Raw genomic sequence first — 21,003 nt, forward strand, 5'->3', positions numbered from 1 at the left:
GAGCAAGAGAGAGAGAGAGAGAGAGACAGAGTGTGAGTGGGGGAAGGGCAGAGAGGCAGGGAGACACAGAATCCTAAGCAGGCTCCAGGCTCCCAAGTCTCAGCGTGAACCCCAGAGCCTGATGTGGGGCTCGAACTCACGAGTGTCAAGATCATGATCTGAGCCAAAGTGGGCCGAAGTTGAACGCTTAACTGACCGAGCCACCCAGGCACCCCTCTTTTCTTTGTTCTCTTTTAATGGTATTCTTTCACATGATAAAGTTTGTGTAGAAAACTATGAATATTAAGAAAATATTCTTTTTTTAACTTAAAAGCAAGAGATTAAGTTTTAAGTTGCTGTTTTTGCCAACTGAAAAGAATCCTTTACCCTAACAAGAGAAGATTCCAATACCAGTACCCAAATGTAGGATCCCTGTCCCAGCTGGTTTAAGTCAGCTGCCAGTTTGAAGATAGAATTGCCACACTCCTTTTTCACTTCTGTGGAGTGTAGGTTATTGGCTTCTTCGCTGGGTCCTAGGATTTTTCTCCTGCTTTCATTTGGAGCCTGTCTAGATTGACTCAGTTTATTGTCAGTGCCCTTGGGACTGGCAAATAAATTGACTTGAAGTAGGTTGGGGAGTTTCTGACATATCTCAGGCTCCTGGCTACAGATGGCATCATCCTTTTTGTTTATCAGTCTTTAAACTCAGGTTTTATGGTGCTTTTGCTATTTATAAAAATAATGCTGTCAAATATTGTGCCAATACTATCAATTGAAATTTTTTTACTTGATTTTTTAGGTGGAAGGGCACCAATTCTGTTATGTATATTGGTACCTTAGATTTAAATGAATCAGTCCTTCCCAGAATCCCTTGCTTTGTGGGAAAGCTCTGTCTGGCCAAACAGATTTGGGCTTTTGTTGTCGAATCTGATCCCTTTATACCTCCATTACCATAAATGTCTTGATGCTTTATTTTATTATGTCAGCTATTGTTCACCTGTAGCTATAAATTGCTCCACTTAAAAATGGGACCTTCTCAGACTTTTGATTCTGGACAAGATAAAGTAGACTCATTTCTTACTATTTCTCCTGCTAAGAACAACTAAAAACCTTGGGCGTAATACTGAAAGCAAATATTAGAAGACTCTACAAGGTGGGAAGAAGAAAGCAGACTGGCTAGGGACCTTAGAACTGGAAGAATGACACAACACTGAGTTCCTTGGGCTTTCTTTTCCCCCTTTGTATATCTCAGAGTGGGTATTGGAGGAGCCCACACCCAGGAAATGCTAACAGGTACAGATAGAAAAAGCCCTAAAGAAGACCTGGTCTTTCTAGAGAAATCACTAGGAAAAGGGCAGCCAAATAGAACAAAACCCTTTTTGACAGTACTTTTGGCTACTTTAGCCAAAAACAATGGAAATGTCCCATCCCACCCTTAGTACCAGTGGAAGTTGAATCAGGAACTTGAATGTCCATCTTCCACTTGGTGGTAGCAGGCTGCACTCTTACTCCTCCACCAGAATGGTGTCAGCAGAAGCCAAGCAGAGAGGCTGAACTTAGACCCCCCTACCGATGGCAATGAGATGATGTGATGCAGTGCTCTGCTATCTTGACCAAGATTGAACAGAGAGCTGGATTCAATGATTGAACAGACAGCTGGAATTTCTCCCCTCTGCCCAGTGGTAGAAGACTGTTCCCTGCTTCTCGTGCTGGTGTGTTACCTGCAGACACCAAGTGAGGAGCCTGGCTTCCCACCCTCCACATGGAAGTAGCAGGCTGGTTCTCCTGTTGGGATGGTGTCTTGAGACACCAAGAAATGTACTTGAATGTCTTCCCCTGCCTGACACTACCAACGTGGTTTTTCACTTGGAGCTGAGGTGATGCCATTGTGTGTGTTGGCAGAGGTGGGAGGGTGGGGGAGCAGAGATGGAGGGGGGGGGTGGCGTCTAAGAGGTGGTGGTGAATGGAGAATCTATAGTCCTACCTTCTCCTTGGTGGCACTGACATAGTGTGAGGCATAATTCTGCTCCCCACTCTGGGGCAGTGTCATTGAGGGTAAGTGATAAGCCCAAACTTCCACCCTCAGACCAGCAGCAATGAAGAAGTGTTTCACTTCCCCCACCCAGGTGATATAGAAGCTAAGGAAAGACCAATGTAGAGTGTCTACTGGCAGCAGGTGGCGTTGTTCTTCCTCCTAACTAGTAACCGGTGGTAGGATTTTGGAGAAAAGGGAGCTGGAGAAAGGGATTTCACAAATGAAGTTCTGGGCAAGTCTCTAGTGACCCACATGAGAAACTGACCAGAATTAACATAGCAGAAGATTTGAGAACTGAACTAAGTTGTGGAACACTGCCAGGTTTTTGGATGAGCCTCTGGGTTGCACATAAAGGAAACAGACCAAAATAACACTGTAAAGGGTCTGGAAACGAAACTGTCTTACAGTTACAGCCATACAAGAAGGATAGAATCAGCATATTAAATGTAAACATTGTAACTGCCTGCTGAAAATGAAGATTGAATAGGCTTCATAGTTGTAAAACTTGATACCTAAAATGTCCAGGATAAAAAACAAAACAAAACAAAACAAAAAAACAAAATAAAACAACTCTCACCATACCAAGAACTAAGAACATCAAACCTTGAATTAGGAAAGACAATTAACAAATGCCAAAAGTGAGAGGACACAGAAGTTTTGAATTACAAAGATTTCAAAGCAGTTAACATAAAAGTGGTTCAACAAACAATTGTGAAAACTCTTGAAACAAATGACAACCTGAGCAAAGAACTAGATGATGTAAAAAAGAATCAAATGGAATTTTTAGAACTGGAAAAATACAACCAACATTGTTTAAAAACATTGAATGGGCTCAGTAGCAGAATAGGGAAGAGAGAGAAGAACCAATGAACTTGACAGAAATTACTAAAAAGTCTAAATAACAGAGAAAATGAATAGGAAAAACAGTGAACAGAGACTTAGGGACTTGTGTGATTATAAGAAAAGATCTAATATTTCTGCCATTGGAGTCTTAGGAAAAGAGAAAGAATACTGAAAAATAATGAAGACATAAACTAAGAAATAAAGATGGGGGGGGCGCCTACGTGGCTCGGTTGGTTAACGTCTGACTTTGGCTCAGGTCATGATCTCATGGTTCATGAGTCTGAGCCCCTTGTCGGGCTCTGTGCTGACAGCTTGGTGCCTGGAGCCTGCTTCAGGTTCTGTGTCTCCCTTTCTGTCTGCCCCTTCCCAGCTCGCGCTCTCTCTCAAAAATAAATAAACATTAAAAAAAAGTTTAAAAAAAAAAAAGATGGAAAAATCCCCAAATATGGTCAAGAGCATAAATGAATGGATTCTTGAAACTGAATGAATTTTCAGTAGGATAAACTCAGAGAAATCAACACCATGACTCTTCACAGTCAACCTCCTGAAAATGAAATACAGAAAAAATGTTGAAAGCAGCTGGTTAGAAACAATATACTGCTGAAACAATGATTGACAGTGCATTTTTTATTTGATACCACAGAGACCAGACTATGTGGCACAGTATTTTTCAAGTGCTGAAAAAAAAATTATAATCTTAGAATTTTATACCCAATGAAAATATTCTCATGAGTGAAAAAGAAATCAAGGCATTCTTGCACAAAAGAAAATTAAAAGAATTTGTAACCAGCAGACCTACCTAAAAGAATGACTAAAGAATATTCTCCAAATAGAAAGGAAATAATAGCAGAAAGAAACTGGAAACATCAGGAAGAAGAAAAGAACAATGAAATGTATCAAAATAAGGGAAGAAAGTATAGACTTTCTCTTATGTTTTAAAAATGTTGGATAGTTGAAGCAAAAATTATGACTTCTTCTGTAACTACATATATGTTCAATATGAATTTTACTATCAGAATTACCACTATTTATTTCTTTGCTACACTTTGATCTTTCTTGGCCAGTTCTTTCTTTTGATTATCCGTTTTTATGAAATGTTACATGGATTTATCATTAGAGGATGGTGAAGTCCTACAACTACACACTTGACATCTGTGTATGAACTGAGTAATGAATCCACAGTGACCAGTCATACTTCAAAAGAAGTAGTGTGATCAGCCACTCATCATCATGAGCATTTATGTTATATGTAGTGATTTGTGGACTGAAGAGCTAGCAGCAAAGTTTGTAGTTGATGCAATTGTAGTTAGCTGAAATCTGTAGTAACTGAAATTTGGGTAGTGTTGGGAGAATGGTGTTAGCTAAACTATAGTCCTTGAATTTGGCATGTTTAAGTTTGGTGCAAAGCAAAGACTGTGTCTGATTAAAGACTTGTATCTAGACTGTAAAGAACTCTAAAAGCTCAGCAGTAAAAACAACAACGTATTTAGAGAATGAGCAAAGGAAACGAACAGACATTTCACCTAAGATTTGTGGATGGCAGATAAGCACTTGAGAAGATGTTTAATGTCATTAGATTTTGGAGAAATGCAAATTAAATCCTTAATGAGGTAACACTATGCATCTATTAGAATACCTACAACAAAAATGATGATAATATTAAATACTAGTGGGGATGTGGAGAAACCGGGTCTTTCACACATTGTTGGTGAGAATGTAAAATGGTACAGTCACTGTGGAAAACAGGCAGTTTCTTATAAAACCAAATATATGCTTATCATATGACCCAGTAGTTATGCTTGTGGGCATTTATCCTGGAGAAATAAGAACTTAAATTTATATAAAAAACCTTTATACAGGGGCACCTGGTTGCCTCGGTTGGTTAAGCATCTGACTCTTGATTTCAGCTTAGGTCATGGTGTCATGGTTTGTGAGTTTGAGCCCCACATTGGGCTCTGTACTGGCAATGCCAAGCCTGCTTGGGATTCATATTCTCTCTCTCTCTCTCTCTCTCTCTCTCTCTCTCTCTCTCTCTCTTTTTCTCAAAATAAGTAAACATTTTTTAAAAAGCCTTTATACAAATATTCATGTGATTTTATTCATAATAGCCAATACCTGGAAACATCTCAAATGTTCAACAGGTAAATGGTTAAGCAAACTGTATACCTATAGAGTGGAATGCTACTCAGCATTAAAAATAAATGATCCATTGGGGCACCTGGGTGACTCAGTCTTTTAAGCATCTCACTCTTGATTTCTACTAAGGTCATGGTCTCACAATTCGTGAGTTCAAGCCCCACTTCAGGCTCCGCTCTGACAGGATAGAGCCTACTTGTGATTATCTCTCTCTGCCCCTCTCCCATGTGGGTGCTCTCTCTCTTTCACATGTTCTCTATCTCTCTCTCTCAAAAAATAAATAGACTTAAAAAAAAATAAATGAACCATTGATACGTGTGATAATTTGGATAGATCTCAAGTGCATTATGTTCAGATAAAAAAAAAACCTATCTCAAAAGATTACAGACTGTGTGAGTCCATCTTTATAACATTCCTCAAATGCCAGAATTATGGATATGTAGAAAAAATTAGTGGTTGCCAGGGCACAGGGATGGGTGGGAGGATGAGGTGCAGCTTATAAAGGGGTAGCTCAATGGAGTTGTTTGGTGGTGGTGGAATAGTTCAGTAGCCTGATTGTTCTGGTGGATACATAAATGTATACATTAGATAAAACTGTGTAGAATAATACACATGTGCATATAAGCAAATGTGTACATGTAAAAGCTGATAAAGTCTGAATAAGGCTTATAGTCTAGTTAACAGTATTGTACCTTTGTTATTTTCTTGGTTCTGTTAGCATACTGTTGTTACGTAAGATGTTACCTTTGGGGGAAGCTGAACAAAGGGTACATGGTACTCCTATATTATTTTTCTAACTTTCTGTGAGCTTATAATTATTGCAAAATAAAAAGTTATTGTTGCTTTAAAGGCCTTCCTGAGGGCCAGGTGCACATCACTTTTGTGAGGTAGAGGAGCCTTGTTTCTTACCCTGCTCACTTGCCTGACATCCAACAGCTCTAGGCAGTGACTCAGCTTCCCTGGACCTCTTTGCCCTTCCTTTGGCGGCCATCCAGGGTCCTTTAGCTGGTGTAGGGGAAGCATTTCACTCTTGTTTTAACCCAAAGAAACAGGATATGACATCCCTTAGATGTGATTGCTCTGCTAGAAGCTTGGTTTTTTTTTAAGAGAGGCTGATTCATTTCTTTGGTTGGTGTTTCTATGGAGTACTTATAACTGGGGAGAAAACCCATCGGTAATAGATGAGCAGTTTGGAGCCGACAGCTATTCATCATTCTGCTTTTTATAAATATTCGTGCCTTTTAATTTTTCTTGGAAGATAGAGACTCAAAACCACTGTGATCTTTCAGACTCTCTTTATGAGCACTATCCTCTAAAATTGGGAAGTAAACAGGAGTGTCACATGTGTAAAGTATCTAATTGAAGTCTTTTATTCACCTCCAACATAACTTCGTTTTTAAAACTTTTGTATGTGTGTACAGTGGGGAGGGATTGAGAGAAAATTGAGACTTGAGTGTAGTACATACAGTAATTTAGCCACTTCAGACAGTTGAACAAATTGTACACATGTAGTTAGATTGACAGTAATGACAGTGATCTAATTTTCATCAGCAGATTGCTCCCACTCTGGTAGCTCTTTACCCACAGTTTCCTATGTCCGGTTTCTCTAAAATGTTGCTGGATTGGGCAGGGCCAAGTGAAGGTATTCAGTCATTGTAGAAGATAGAGGAGCAAGGTACAGATAATTTGACCTTAAACATCAGCCTTTTCGTGTGAGGTTAGGGGTTGAAGGTGAGCTTTCATTGCTTCCCCTGACTTCAGTGATTGCAACAAGAAGACTTTCCATTCTTTTTGAACATTGTAAGTCAGACTGGTATAAGTGAGCCTTGGAAAATCGTGTGTTTTGGGGCAGAGGTCTATATGGTTAGACTCTGAGGGCTGTCTTCTGTGGGCATTCTAGAAGGTATAGGTGTACCTTGGAGATACTGTGGGTTTGGTTCTAGGCCACTGCAATAAAGCAAGTCAGATTAATTTTTTGGTTTCCCAGGGCATATAAAAGTTATGTTTATTTTATACTGTACTCTGTTAAGTGTAGGATAGCATTATGTCTAAAAAAACCAATATACATACCTTAGTTCAAAAAAACTTTATTGCTGGGGCGCCTGAGTGGCTCAGTTGGTTGGGTGCCTGACTTCTGCTCGGGTCGTGATCTCAAGGTTTGTGGGTTCGAGCCCTGCGTCAAGCTCTTTGCTGACAGCTCGGGGCCTGGAGCCTGCTTCGGATTCTGTGCCTCCTTTTCTTTCTCTGCCCCTCCCTTGCTTGTTCTCTCTCTCAAAAATAAAAAAATGAACTTAAAAAAATTTTTTTAAAAAGGAGCTTATTGCTGAAAAATGCCAACCACCTGAGCTTTTAGTGAGTTGTAATCCTTTTGCTTGGGGACTGTCCTGCCTCAATGCTGATGGCTGCTTGACTGATGAGGATAGTGGCCACTGAATTTTAGGGTGGCTGTGGCAGTTTCTTACAGTAAGTGAAGTTTGCCACATTGAAGGATTTCATGAACAGTTTCTTTGTAGCATGTGATGCTGTTTGATAACATTCTACCCACAGAACTTGTCTCAAAAAATTGGGAGTCAGTTCTCTCAAACCGTGCTGCTGTTTTATCAACTAAGTTTACGGAATATTCTAAATCCTTTGTTGGCATTTTTTTTTTTAATTTTTTTTTTCAACGTTTATTTTATTTTTTGGGACAGAGAGAGACAGAGCATGAACGGGGGAGGGACAGAGAGAGAGGGAGACACAGAATCGGAAACAGGCTTCAGGCTCTGGGCTGATGGCTCAGAGCCTGACACGGGGCTCGAACTCACAGACCGTGAGATCGTGACCTGGCTGAAGTCGGACGCTTAACCGACTGCGCCACCCAGGCGCCCCTGTTGTCATTTTTCAACTTTCTTTACAGCACATTCACCAGGAGTAGATTCCATGTCAGGCAACCACTGTCTCTGGTCATCTGTGAGAAGTGACTCCTCATTTGCTAAAGTTTCATCATCCTATTGTAACAGTTTAGTCACATCTTCAGGCTCCACTTCTAATTCTGATTCTCTAGATATTTCTACCACATCTGCAGTGACTTCTTCCACTGAGGTCTTGAACTCCTCACATTCATCCATGAGAGCTGGAACCTCCTTTTTCCAAACTCCCGTGAATGTTGATTTTTTGACCTCTTCTCATAAATCAAAATGTTCTTAATGGTATCTAGAACTGTGAATCCTTTCCAACAGGTTTTCAATTTACTTGGCCCAGTTCCATTAGGAGAATCATTACGTATGGCAGCTATAGACTTACAAAATGTATTTTCTTAATATTCTAATTGGAACTTAAAAGTTGAAGTGAATCCTTGATCTATGGGCTGCAGAATAGGTGTTATGTTAGTAGGCATGAAAACAACATTAATCTCGTTGCACCTCTCCATCAGAGATCTTGGGTGACCAGGTGCATTGTCCATAAGCAATAATGGTTTGAAAGGAATTTTTTTTCCTGAGCAGTATGTCTCAACAGTGGTCTCAACATAATTGAGTAAACCATGTTGTAAACAGACATGCTGTCATTCAGGCTTTGTTCTATTTATAGAATACAGGCCTGATAGATTTAGCTTAATTCTTAGGGGCCTTGGATTTGTAGAAGTAAATAAACACTGGTTTCAACTTAAAGTCACCAGCTACATTAGCCCCTAACAAGAAAATCAGCCTGTGCTTTGAAGCCAGGCATTGATTTCTCCTCTCTAACTATATAAGTCCTAGATGACATCTTCTTCCAATAGAGGGCTATTTCATCTACATTGCAAATCTGTTGCTGAATATAGCCACCTTCATGAATTAGCTATATCTTCTGGAAAACTTGCTGCATCTTCTATATCAGCACTTTTGCTTCACCTTGCACTTGTATGTTATGGAGGTGGCTTGTTTTCTTAAGCCTCATGAACCAATCTCCGCTAGCCTCAAAGTTTTTCTTCTGTAGATTCCTCACCTCTCTCAGCATTCATAGAATTAAAGTGAGTTTAGGGCCTTCCTCTGGATTAGGCTTTGGCTTAAGGAAATGTGACTGGTTTGATCTTTTATCCAGAGCGCTAAAACTTTCTCCATATCAGCAATAAGACTGTTTTGCTTTCTTATTGTTCCTGTGTTCACTAGAGTAGCGCTTTGAATTTCCTTCAGGAACTCTTGGCATTCCCACCTTGGCTAATTGTTTGGCACAAGAGGCTTGTCTTTTGCTATCTCTTCTTTTGATGTGCCTTCCTTACTAAGCTTGATCATTTCTAGATTTTTATTTAAAATGACACGTGAGACTCTTGCTTTCACTCGAACACTTAAGAACCCATTGTAAGGTTATTAATTGGCCTGATTTTATTATCACTGTGTCTCAGGAAATAAGGAGGCCTGAAGAGAGGTAGAGAGATGGGGGAATTGCCTGTCGGTGGAACAGTCAGAACATACATAACATTGATCACTTAAGTTCACTGTCATATGGGTGTGGTTTGTTAACCCAAAACAGTTACAATAGTAATCTCAAAAACCACTAATCATAGAGCACAGTAACAAATATAATAATAATGAAAAAGTTTGATATAGTCCAAGAATTACCAAAATGTGACAGACACAAAATGAGCAAATGTTGTTGGGAAAATGGTGCTGATAGCCTTGCTAAATGCAGGTTACCACAGACTTTAAATTTGTAAAAAATGTATTATCTCTAAGTGTGGCAAAGTGAAGTGCAATAAGATGAGATATTCCTGTGGTAGGATTTTTGGATAGTACAGATGAAAGAAGGTTTTGAATTCTGGAGCAGTAGTTGTTTGAAAATGAGCATCCATGGTAGACCACAAGAGTCTTGGGGAAATGTCTCCAATTGACCTAATTATCTCTTTGCTTCAATTATCTTCTTAGGCAAGACAGGCCAAGATTAAACAGCTCTTTCGCCCCATTGAGGAGCTGAAGAAGGACTTTGAGGAGCTGAATGTTGTCATTGAGACTGACATGCAGATCATGGTACGGCTGATCAACAAATTCAATAGTTCCAGCTCCAGCCTAGAAGAGAAGATTGCTGCACTCTTTGATCTTGAATATTATGTCCATCAGGTAATGTATTTCTTTGTCCATAAATCTGACTTTTAACTAACCTCTCTGACAACAAACCTCCTTGCCCTGAATCCTAAGGAAATAGCATCAACATCTTTACTTCTCTCTCAGGGCATATAGTGCTTTTAACCTAGACCAATAGCTATTATAGTAAGATAAATTCTAGAAGGGAGGGCTAATCTCTTTTTCATTGGGAATGTTAACCTCCATTATTTTTTCAACAGTGATGATACAGCAGAGGCAAAATAGACAACAATTGAAGAATGAACAATTTAATAATGAGATAATTTAAATTTAAGATTGTGATAATGGCTCCAGAGTGTAATGTGGAAGTATATTATAGGGAACTTAACCTAGTTAGAGGTGTTGAAAAAGGCTTTTGTAGATAAAGTTTTATTGGGACATAGCCACACCTGTTTTTTTTTTTATGTATTCTATTGTTGGGGGCTATTTTTATGGTACAGTGCAGAGTTTAATAGTTGTGTCAGAAACCCTATGGTTCACAAAAGCCACAAATAATTACTGTCAGCCCCTTTGGAAAAGTTTGCCAACCCTTGGATCAGATTACTTTAGGCAGGGGAAATAACATGTGCAAAGAGTCTAAGGTAGAGAAGAGAGAGCTTGGTGAGACTGAGAACCTGGGAAATACTAGATAGGATAGCATACCTAAAGTGAAAAAGTTAGAGATTCAGAGAGGTGGAGTTGGGAATAGCAGGCTCTTTATGATTTTATCCTTAATTTTAAGACTCGTTAGAGAGTTTGTAGCAGGGAAAGGACTGATCACACTTGTGCCATAATTATAATAGTTAATATTTATTGAGCATTACCACAGACAAGCCACTTACTCAAGTACTTTGTACACATCATTTCGTTGGTTTCCACAGCTGCCTTTTGAGTGGGTGTTGTTATTAGTTCTATTTTATAACTGAGGCAAGTAAGACACAGGTCACATCTGAGATTGCCCACGTTCACCCAGTTAGTGAGTGCTAGAGCTGGGATCTGCAGTAAGGTCTGTCTGACCCAAAACTGTGCTCTTCACCTTTTGGTCACTCTGCCTCTTCTAGGATACTGGTATCATTTGAATGAAGCTCAGAAGGGCTTAGGTAGATCTAAGGAGAAGGAGCCAAGAGAACCTGTTTATTATTCAATAAATTAATTTATTGAATGCCAGTTAAGTACCAAGACCTATTACAGGCACTTAAAATACATATAGTGAGCAAAATTGGAGCTTACCGTATAGCAGAGACAGATAGATAATAAATGTAACTCATAAATAAATTATAGATGGTGTGTTTAAATTTGAAAAATGCTATAGGAAAATAAAGGTAGATCTTGGTAAGGACTGGCAGTGTTGGAAAGGAGCATCTCAGGCAGGAGAAACAGCAAGTACCAAACCCTTAAGGTGGGAGCATGTGTAGTGTGTTTATGGAATCAGAGCAAGTCCATGTAGTTGGAGCTGAAAGAAGAGAGGGAAGTAGATGAAGCTTAGATAATGAGAGGAAGATAATGGGGTGCCTTGTAGACCATGGAAAAGAATATGAAACTGAACATTATTAAAGGCTGTTGAGCATAAGAACAACATGCTCTGACTTGGCTTTAAAGGATCCCTCTGCCCATTTTGTTAAGAATTAGACTGGAGGCAGGGGGTGTGGGTAGAAGCACGGAAACCAGACAGGAGGCTATTGCGGTAATTCAGACTAGGGATGATGGTGGCCCAGGAAGACTGTGTAATCATAATCAAAAGCTTGTTTGAGATCCTCATCAAGATACAGATCTTCAGCATCCTCCCACGCATGACTGCGTCCTTGTTCTCTATAAACTAGGCTAAAAGACATTCTTTCTTTAGTATTTTGCCTGCCTTTGTGATGAGAGAGGATGAGTGTATACTCTATCTGCAGGAATTATGATGTGGCCTCTTCATCTTCTTTCTTTGCTCATAACTCTTTCTCAGGCCTCAAATAGCAGGTCTATGATCCTCTTAGAGAGAAAGTGGGCCTGAGTTCTCTTTCCCTTTTCCTGTCTTTCTCTCCAGGGTGAAAAACAAGAATTCCAACAGCTTTTCCGTTGCAGATATTTAAAGGATTAAGGATCCTAGGGGTTAGCGGCCAACTCAGTCCTGCTCTGATCTTGGCAGCTTTTATTTTTTTCTCACTTAACATACTTGGGTGGATCTTTAGGTATCAGGTTTCTATAGGCCCTGACTTTAGTTGAGCATAAAAGGCCAAAATCACTGGAGAACTTACATCCACAGGGCAGTGAGTACCCAGGAGGCTAGCAGGGCCCAGACAAAAAAAAACCTTTTTTTAAAATGTTTTATTTATTTTTGAGACAGAGAGCGTGAGCAGGGGAGGGGCAGAGAGAGCGCAAGACACAGAATCTGAAACAGGCTCCAGACTCCGAGCTGTCAGCACAGAACCCGATGCGGGGCTCGAACTCAAAAACCGCTAGATCATGACCTAAGCTGAAGTTGGACACTTGACCGACTGAGCCACCCAGGCGCCCTCCAAAATTTTTTTCTCATGCAAGCCTGCCAGTTATCTGGCGGCGGGTCCTCTCTAGGGTGACGTTGTATTCTGCTTTCATGGGTTACTAGGTGGGGTAAAAAGTTTCTTCAACATCACGTAACTTAGTTTGAAGTCAGCCCTGGAACCATTTTCCTCGTGAGGCCAAACTTGGCTCTGTGGGCAGAAGAGTCATAAATGTTCTGAGTCATCGGCCTTTAGATTAGAAATACAAGGTTCTCGCTTTGGGCTGGTATGTCAGGCTATCATACCACAGTGTTGACTTGTGATTTCACAGGGGAATTAAAGAAGACACAGCTTAACCTTTAATTCTAGTTGTGATGGGGAGTTGGGTAATAAAGTGCTAGCTTTGAGGAAGATAGGACTCCCCTTGCCAGAAACTTCACCAGTCCACTCTGGTTCTAGACTCACTGTTTAGAAACTTTGAGGAGCCACAGGCTTCAAGGACCCAAACAGGATCTGTCCTAGGACTCTTCACAGCTATATTGGAATTATTAAACAAGATTTGTGAAAAGCTAAACTGTGTATTTGGAAAATAGTGAGTTATTTATGAGGTACAGCCTCTGTCTGCCCCATGTACCATAGGGCAGTATGTTTGCCTCCCCTCACATGACTCCTCAGTTATTAACCATCATTTCTCCCTTTCTCTGTTTCCTATCCTCTCATTGCCTGTCCAGTGCTCTGTTCTCTCTTTTCTGCCAGAGTGTTGGCACAGTTCCCTTCCTCATGCCTGCCCTTCCTCCCTCTGCCTTGAGTTTCTGTCCACCTGTCCCTCCCCAAACTGAAGGCAGCCTGGGGAAAGTTATGGCCCCAGATCTAGATGGGGAGCTGCAGACCTGGGCCCTGATGATGCCTTCTCCTGTGTGATACTGAGCAGGGCCCAGATTTTGAAGCTAGATCTTCTGGGTGTGCAGTGAGCAGAATGATTCTTCCTCATCTTCAGTGAAATAACAAATGAGAAAACATATTGAAGAAATTGAGGTGCTTATCTAAATGTTAGAATTTATAACACCCTGAATTGTCTTTGTAGTAATAAAGATAAACTACATCTGCATCAGAACCTCTAGGACTCCGGGCTGTGTTGCTCTGCGGCTGTTAGACTGGCAGCTGCTCCATTAAGAACTCCTACCAGGTTTGACAAGTGGCCACCCCAGGCATGGAATGACAGGGCTCTGAGCCATGGCTTTGTTATCCAGAAAACTTGGAGGAGGGAGGATCAAAAAGAGGCAGTGCGTTCTTAGGTTTTAAAATTAGAGTATGTGAGAAAGGAAGGCTCATGAAGTATTATTAGTGCTTATGTCAGCAAACAGTCAACTCTCAGTCTCCTACTCTCTCTAGTTGGCTGGCCTATGGCCCAGTAATCACTCCTCTTCATAAGGACGGATTGGGACAGAAAAATCCCAGCCCTGGCTTAGGTCCCTTATGGCACAGCAGACTCGATGCTTGTTCAGGACCCTGGATTGGCCATGTCTTTAGGTCTCTGGTACCAGGGATCCATCCATTTTGTTGGCACAGATACCCCAGGTTGCCTTTTTATTTTTTATTTACAGTAGACTTTATTGCAGTAACATTTTTTTTTCTGATCAGATTTGTTCGTTGGTTTAACAATTATTTATTGGGGTTCCTGGGTGGCGCAGTCCGTTAAGGGCCAGACTTCGGCTCAGGTCATGATCTCACAGTTCACGAGTTCTAGCCCCATGTTAGGCTCCCTGCTATCAGCACAGAGCCTGTTTTGGATCCCCCTCACCCCTCCCCTGTCCTGCTCCCACACTACCTCTCTTTCTCTCACTCTCAAAAATAAACATTTTTAAAAACCCAATTATTTATTGAGTACCTAATTATATACTCAGCGCTGTTGTAATCACTGGATCTACAAGAGTGGACAGACAGAAAATAAAACTGCTGTTGTGGAGATGATATCAGAATATATAAAAATGATCTTCTAAGTGGTAAAAACAGGCTAGTTCCACTCAGAAACACAGGAAGAATCAAAGTCCTTCAAACTCAGTTTCTCTGTTAGAGCCTTTGTCTAGTTTAGAAGGACAAAGTTAGGAAGTGGCTCTGTGGCATCTGGAGGAAAAAGGTGGGTAGCAGATACATTGTTGGGCTCTAGCTTCCTGCATTGTCCTGATGTTTGTAGAGTGGAATCCATTTGTGGGCAGGAGGCAGCCTTTGTATCAACAAAGGTATTTCCAGTGGAGACCATAGTTACTGCATGAAGGAAACCGGATCCAGTGACCTTTCTGAGCAAGTTGAATGTTCTTGTTCCAGGATATTAATGAAGCCTGGGGCATGATATTCCCTTTAGAATAAAAGAGAGTCTAGGCTTGGGGCTTTGGACCTTAAAGGATAGCCTAGACCAGTGCTGTTTGATAGAATTTTATCACACTATAGCCTTGGAGAGAGACTTCTGTATACATTTTATCATGAGTGCCCTCACAGTGAGTCAGCCTTAGACTGTATGAAGTGAGGAAGAGGGAGGAGAGGAGGTATTATTGGTATTCTTCCTCTAGCACTCTGCTAGACCCCCCTCCCTCTGCAACAGGGTTCATGTTACATAGTCCCTTGACTTCTAATTAAAAAACAGCCTTTGGGGCGCCTGGGTGGCACCAGTCAGTTAAGCATCCAACTTGGGCTCAAGTCATGATATCATGGTTTGTGAGTTGGAGCCCTGCATAAGGCTCTCTCCTGTCAGCACAGAGCTCACTTCAGATCTTCTCCCCCCGCCCCCCCACTCTGCACCTCCCCTGCTCATGCTCTCTCTCTTCCTCTCAAAAATAAACAAACATTTAAGCAATAATAATAACAAAATCTGAAAAAGCCTTTTTTTTGTGTGTGTGTCTGCTGCTTCCACTGCCTGCATTAGGACTAGACATCAATAGGAAGCATGGCACTATTTACTAGTCCTGACGATGTCAGATCTTTGTGTTAACAGCTTGTACATTTGGAGTAAGCTTTGTGATTCATTATGGTTTTAGAATTTTCCAGGACATGTTTGGCATAAACAATAACTAGGTGCCATTTCTGCCATTTCCACACAGGTGCTCGAAAATCATGTTAGATGAATTCAGAAATCTCAAATTAATGAATTTAGGTTGTTTTTACATATCTTTTTCCTGTTAGAAAGGTCTCCATTGGTTTTTACTTGATTTTTTAGGTTTTTAGAATAGTCACCAAAAGAAAGGCAGTAATCCTTGATGGCTGGACTATACTAAGCCATGCCTTTGTTCCAGATGGATAATGCACAGGACCTGCTTTCCTTCGGTGGCCTTCAAGTGGTGATCAATGGGCTGAACAGCACAGAACCCCTGGTGAAGGAGTATGCTGCATTTGTGCTGGGGGCTGCCTTTTCCAGGTGAGCGGCATGACATGGATGGACATCCCATTGGCAGAATTGTCGGGGTCCTTCAGGTGAAGTATAGCTTTATTTTTGGCCTGATTGGCCTGGAAGAAGGTTACACTTTAACTCTTTCTTGCATGTGCCTATCCACATTTTAGTGTAATCCTAATGAAACGAGAGTAAGAATTTGATTCTGCCCTTACTCCGAGTAGATATTTTTACCATGTACAACTTTCTGTTCCGCCTTCTCTTAAGGACATTTAATAATGTACTATAGGTCACATTCTTTGGTATTCAAAGCAATAAAAAGTTAGAGCAACCATAGCTAGTTGGGTGGGAAGGAATGAACTCTAAGAGTTGATCCTTTTGCAGCGAAGCCATGTCTGGTGATGAATAAATGATGAACCTGACCAAGGGGGGCCTTTTGGGGGGTATTATGTCTTCTGATTATCTGGTACCAGTCAACATGCAATCAGGTTCTTGTACTCTCTGGGTTGGGATTTGTTTTAATTTCGCTTATTCTGGCTTATGCTAGAAAAGTGATAAGGCAAGAGGAGTGGGGAGGCAGCATCTCTAAAGGGTGGATGCAAAAAGGTTTTTGGGTACTACATCACTATACTAAAAAGGTCAAGACGTCTTCAAGCTGCAGTTGGTCCTTGGTAGCTGTAGTTCCTTTCATTTTTGAAAATCTGTTCCTATCTGTTCCTGTGCCTCTAAAATAACCAGTATTCTGGATCTTGCTGCACGGGCATGGGTGGTGGCTATTAGGGGTTGTTCTGCTTGAGTGCTGGGATTAAGATGTTGCAGCAGAAAGGCTATTTTGAACATTTCTACGATTGCAGGCTTTGTTTTGAAAAGATTTCCTTTGCCTTCCATCCATGTTTATTGTCGTTTAATCAGAATCTCTGATGCCTTCTCATTGTGAAAGGCTTCAGCATCTTTTTTTAGTAAATTGAGGGGCAAAGCTGGGAAGGCTAGAAGAATTGTTGCATGAGGGAAGGTTGAGCACACTGCACGTCTTTGTGTCCCTTATGGCTAACGTGCCTTGATCTTCAAGCCCTGGTTATCCTGTGGTTGTATTGTTGACAGTCAAGGCTGTGGCTTCCAGGGCCCTCCACCTCCCTCAGTCTCGTCTACCAGGCCTAGACAGGCTCTTCGGAAGCCCAAGGAAATGTTTGCATGTGCATCCACTGGAATGGTAGAGAAACTGTGAGTTTGTCATTGGTAACATTGTGATTTCAGCCCTAGAGAGAAGTCCAGGGTCTTATCTTCAGGGCTTTAAAAGCTTGAGAACTTACTGAGGCTCACTTTTTGTTTCTCAAAAGCCATGAAATAACTAAATCAAACATTAGTAAGCTCTCTCCCCAGACTCTTTATGGAATTCTTTCCTGTAATCCCAAGTACCTTCTTTCTACTTTGAATATGAGCAAATGTCCCTTGCCATTGCTTCTGGAAACTCATTTCTTGGGGGAAACTGTGTAACATTCTTGATGTCACATCTTATTTAAAAGAAACTAACTAAATGACTTGAGAAGCATGCATTAGGTCTGGTTAGCAGGCCATAACTCACCCTGGGGGTGTGCCAGTACATGGTATTATTAAGACTTCTCTGTGATTGTATTAGCATAAGACCACGTTAACATTTATGCAGCATCACTAAAATTTAAATAGAGATAAATATAAAATATCACAACTTAGTGTTTTGGTGGCAAGCAAACTGCTGTATTTAAAATATTCTAGCCAAGCTTTTGATGGCTCACTGGAGGGCAGTTACAGTGACAGTATGGTATGGCGCCAGAGCTTTTGGAAGCCAAAAGCAGGCTCCTAAACATCATGAAAATGTCACTGTTTTATGCAAAGAGGAACTTGATGCAAGGTAACTGTTTCCATACAGAGAGGCAGGCTTCAGTGCTCTAACCTGATATTCATGACTTACTGTTGATGTCCTAAGTGTTGGTTTTGCAGCTCCCTACCTGCCCCCGGCATACAGGTATGCACACACATACCACGCGTGTATACGCACGTGCACACACACACAGTGTGTGATTGGTTGAGCTTGCTCTTTGTCAAGAGGGCATTCAAGGGATAGTGAGCATGTTGAAAACATAGTCTCAGTGTTATTTAGGCATCTTTCCTCCTTGTTTTCTGCTTATGGGCAAGAATGCTGCTCAGTCCAGAAGTTCGAGTATTTGGGATGACCAGTCAGACCACAGCACCAAGAGTCAGAAGATCTAGGTTCAAGTCCAGTGTCTGTTCTTTACTGATGGATTGCCCACGGTCAAGTGATTTCACCTTTCTAAGCCTCACCTTTTCTTTTTTTCTTTTTTTTTAATTTTTAATATTTTTACTCATTTTTGAGAGACAGAGTGCAAGTGGGGGAGGGGCAGAGAGAGAGAGGGAGACATGGAATCTGAAGCAGGCTTCAGGCTCTGAGCTGTCAGCACAGAGCCCAACACAGGGCTTGAACCCATGGACCGTGAGATCATGACCCAAGCCAAAGTCAGCCACCCAACCGACTGAGCCAGCCAGGGACCCCAAAGCCTCACTTTTTCATTTGTTAACTAAAAACAATGATAGCTGTTCTCTGCATCACAGAAGGTTGAGTGAATATGAAATAACACAATATACAACATGTCCTGTGAAAACGATTATAAAGCTCCTGTCGGTGATAAGGGGTATAACATCATCATGTTCACTATGTGTCCTTTTTACTATTGAGTTTTCACTGTAAGGCAATTTTTATTTCTTTTGTTTTCACAGTATAAACCTTTATCTTCCTAATTTTCTTCTCTGCTTATGTCCTACCACATATATATCTTGGTGCTAATCTTGATGCTTCATGAGGGTGTTTATTTGCCTACTTGGGTTAATTGCTTAATAAAGCCTCCACACACATTTCTGTGGATAAAGAGATATCTTGCCTTGTGTTAAACATGAGGCAATTATTACAAGATCAAGAAGAAAGAGTTGACGTAAATGTAATTGACATGGCCAGTGAATGTTACATGGCCCCTGTTCCCTTACTTAAATATTATTCACACTTACGTATGGGTCACAGACACTCATTTTTTGCTGTTTGTTGCCTTTGTATAAGACTGGTCACTCTCTTGCATAAGAAGATAGGCAGAGATAGGGAGATTGGGGTCTGATGCCTTTGGCAGCTTCATTTTTTCATGGTTTCTTTCTTCCTTCCCCATCTCACTGCCCCTTCCCCCTGCCTCCCCCCATCTCCCTCTCTTTCCTTCTCTCTCTGTTCTGCCTCCTTTTTTATTCTTCAAGTCAGTTATTTTCACTGGCCTTTCTCTGACCTGATATCATCTCATAAGGGCACTTGGGTCTGTTTGTGTACAGTCTGACTTACCAGGAATCTCTGGCATTCTGGACAAGTAATTTGTGCTTCTGTGCGTGAGAAGTCTCTGAAAGGCCTAGTGAATTTGAGAGGCCATGCAGCCTCCTGTAATCTGGTTTCAGTTTTATTTCTCAAAGTAAGAAATACTTTGGCTTCTCTGCCAAAGTGCGGGCTACCTTCTTTTGTTTCCTCTTACCTCCCTATGTGTAGCTTTTACCTTTTATCTGTCAGGAGTTAAATTATCAAGAAATTGGTGTGCTTGCCCCAGGGAACGCTGGCTTTTGCTGTTCTCGTGCCCCTTTTTCCATCGTTTTCATGTTCTGTATCCATCTTTAGTAATTCACATTCTCATCTGCATATGTATGCGTTATTATGCAATTATATGGGGTTGTAGGTTCTCACTGAAGGCAGTACTTCTGTTTGAACTCTCCACAGTTCGTAGGGGTCATGGACCAGTGCCTGGTACAAAAAGGGATGTACCTGTGCCCTCAGTCATACTGCAATTAAATTCTGTTATGATGGATCCCTGGAATAGGACTCTGTTCTATCCTGTCTCTTCTGGTCATCTGCCTAGGAACCTCCTTAGCAGATTTTATGTTAGTTACATCTCCTTATAAAATGAATGTCTCCCCCGCTCCTGACCCTGTACTCCTTACGCCATGCTTTCTTGTCTTTCTGGTTTCCTCAGTTATACTCTTCCCACTAAAGTTTTACCAATTCATTTTTTTGCCATTTGGCCAGTGTCTTATCACCGAGTCCCATCTCTTCCTGTTGGCCTCCAGCTTCCAGATGTTTATCCTGCCATCCTTAGTGAATTTCAGTGCCCATCTACATCTTCTCTTCTCTTTCTTGATGGCTTTTATGAGTTTGCTGGGGATTAACATTCTCCCCTCTCTTGACCTTTATCCTTACTTCTGTTATTCACTACATACCTTGAAATTCATTTCCCATTTTTTTCAATATCTTATGTTCTCTGACTACTTCCATTATTCACATTCTCATCTCTACTGCTGAACCTGGCTTTTAGCCTTAACGTACCAGCCTCTGTACATCTATTTCCCCCTTCCATCAGTGTTCCTCACCCTCTCCCCTCTCTCCAGGCTCCTTCCTCTTAGCTCACAATGTTCTCAATTACTTATCCAGTGGATCCTTACCACTACCACTTTACTGTTGCCTCCAGCATGACAACCTATATGTTCCTTCCCTTCCAAACTCATTAAAAGAATGGGATCCAATTAAGTGCACATGAGCATTATATTCCTACCATTCCTGAAAATTTTCAAGAGTATTTTGGAATCATTAACATCTCTGTAGCAGTCAACAATGTGAATCACTCCTTTCCTTTGGAAACTACTTCTTGGGGCACTTGGCTGGCTCAGTCAGTGGAGCATGCAACTCTTGATCTTGGGGGTGTGGGTTCGAGCCCTGTGTTGGGTAGACATTATTTAAAAATAACATCTTTTTTTTTTAACGTTTATTTATTTTTGAGACAGAGAGAGACAGACCATGACGGGGGAGGGTCAGAGAGAGAGGGAGACACAGAATCCGAAGCAGGCTGCAGGCTCTGAGCTGTCAGCACAGAGCCTGACGCGGGGCTTAAACTCACAGACTATGAGATCATAAATTGAGCCGAAGTTGGACGCTCAACTGACTGAGCCACCCAGGTGCTCCTAAAAATAAAATATTGAAAAAAAAAAAAAAAAAAAGAAACTTCTTGGCTGCCATGT

General features: G+C 41.1%; 1 protein-coding gene across 9 annotated transcripts in view; it reads left to right on the top strand.

The window, feature by feature from the left end:
• SIL1 (SIL1 nucleotide exchange factor) overlaps positions 1-21,003 on the top strand; it is a 308,739-nt gene that overhangs the window by 218,371 nt on the left and 69,365 nt on the right. For all 9 annotated transcript variants that reach the window (XM_058713869.1, XM_058709326.1, XM_058710093.1 and 6 more), the window contains 2 exons: positions 9,874-10,065; positions 15,821-15,942. In XM_058713869.1, coding sequence (XP_058569852.1) covers positions 9,874-10,065; positions 15,821-15,942 — 314 coding nt within the window. The remainder of the gene's footprint in view (positions 1-9,873; positions 10,066-15,820; positions 15,943-21,003) is intronic.

This window comes from Neofelis nebulosa, chromosome 1 (genome assembly GCF_028018385.1).
Source record: "Neofelis nebulosa isolate mNeoNeb1 chromosome 1, mNeoNeb1.pri, whole genome shotgun sequence".
NCBI classification, from domain to species: Eukaryota; Metazoa; Chordata; class Mammalia; order Carnivora; family Felidae; genus Neofelis; species Neofelis nebulosa.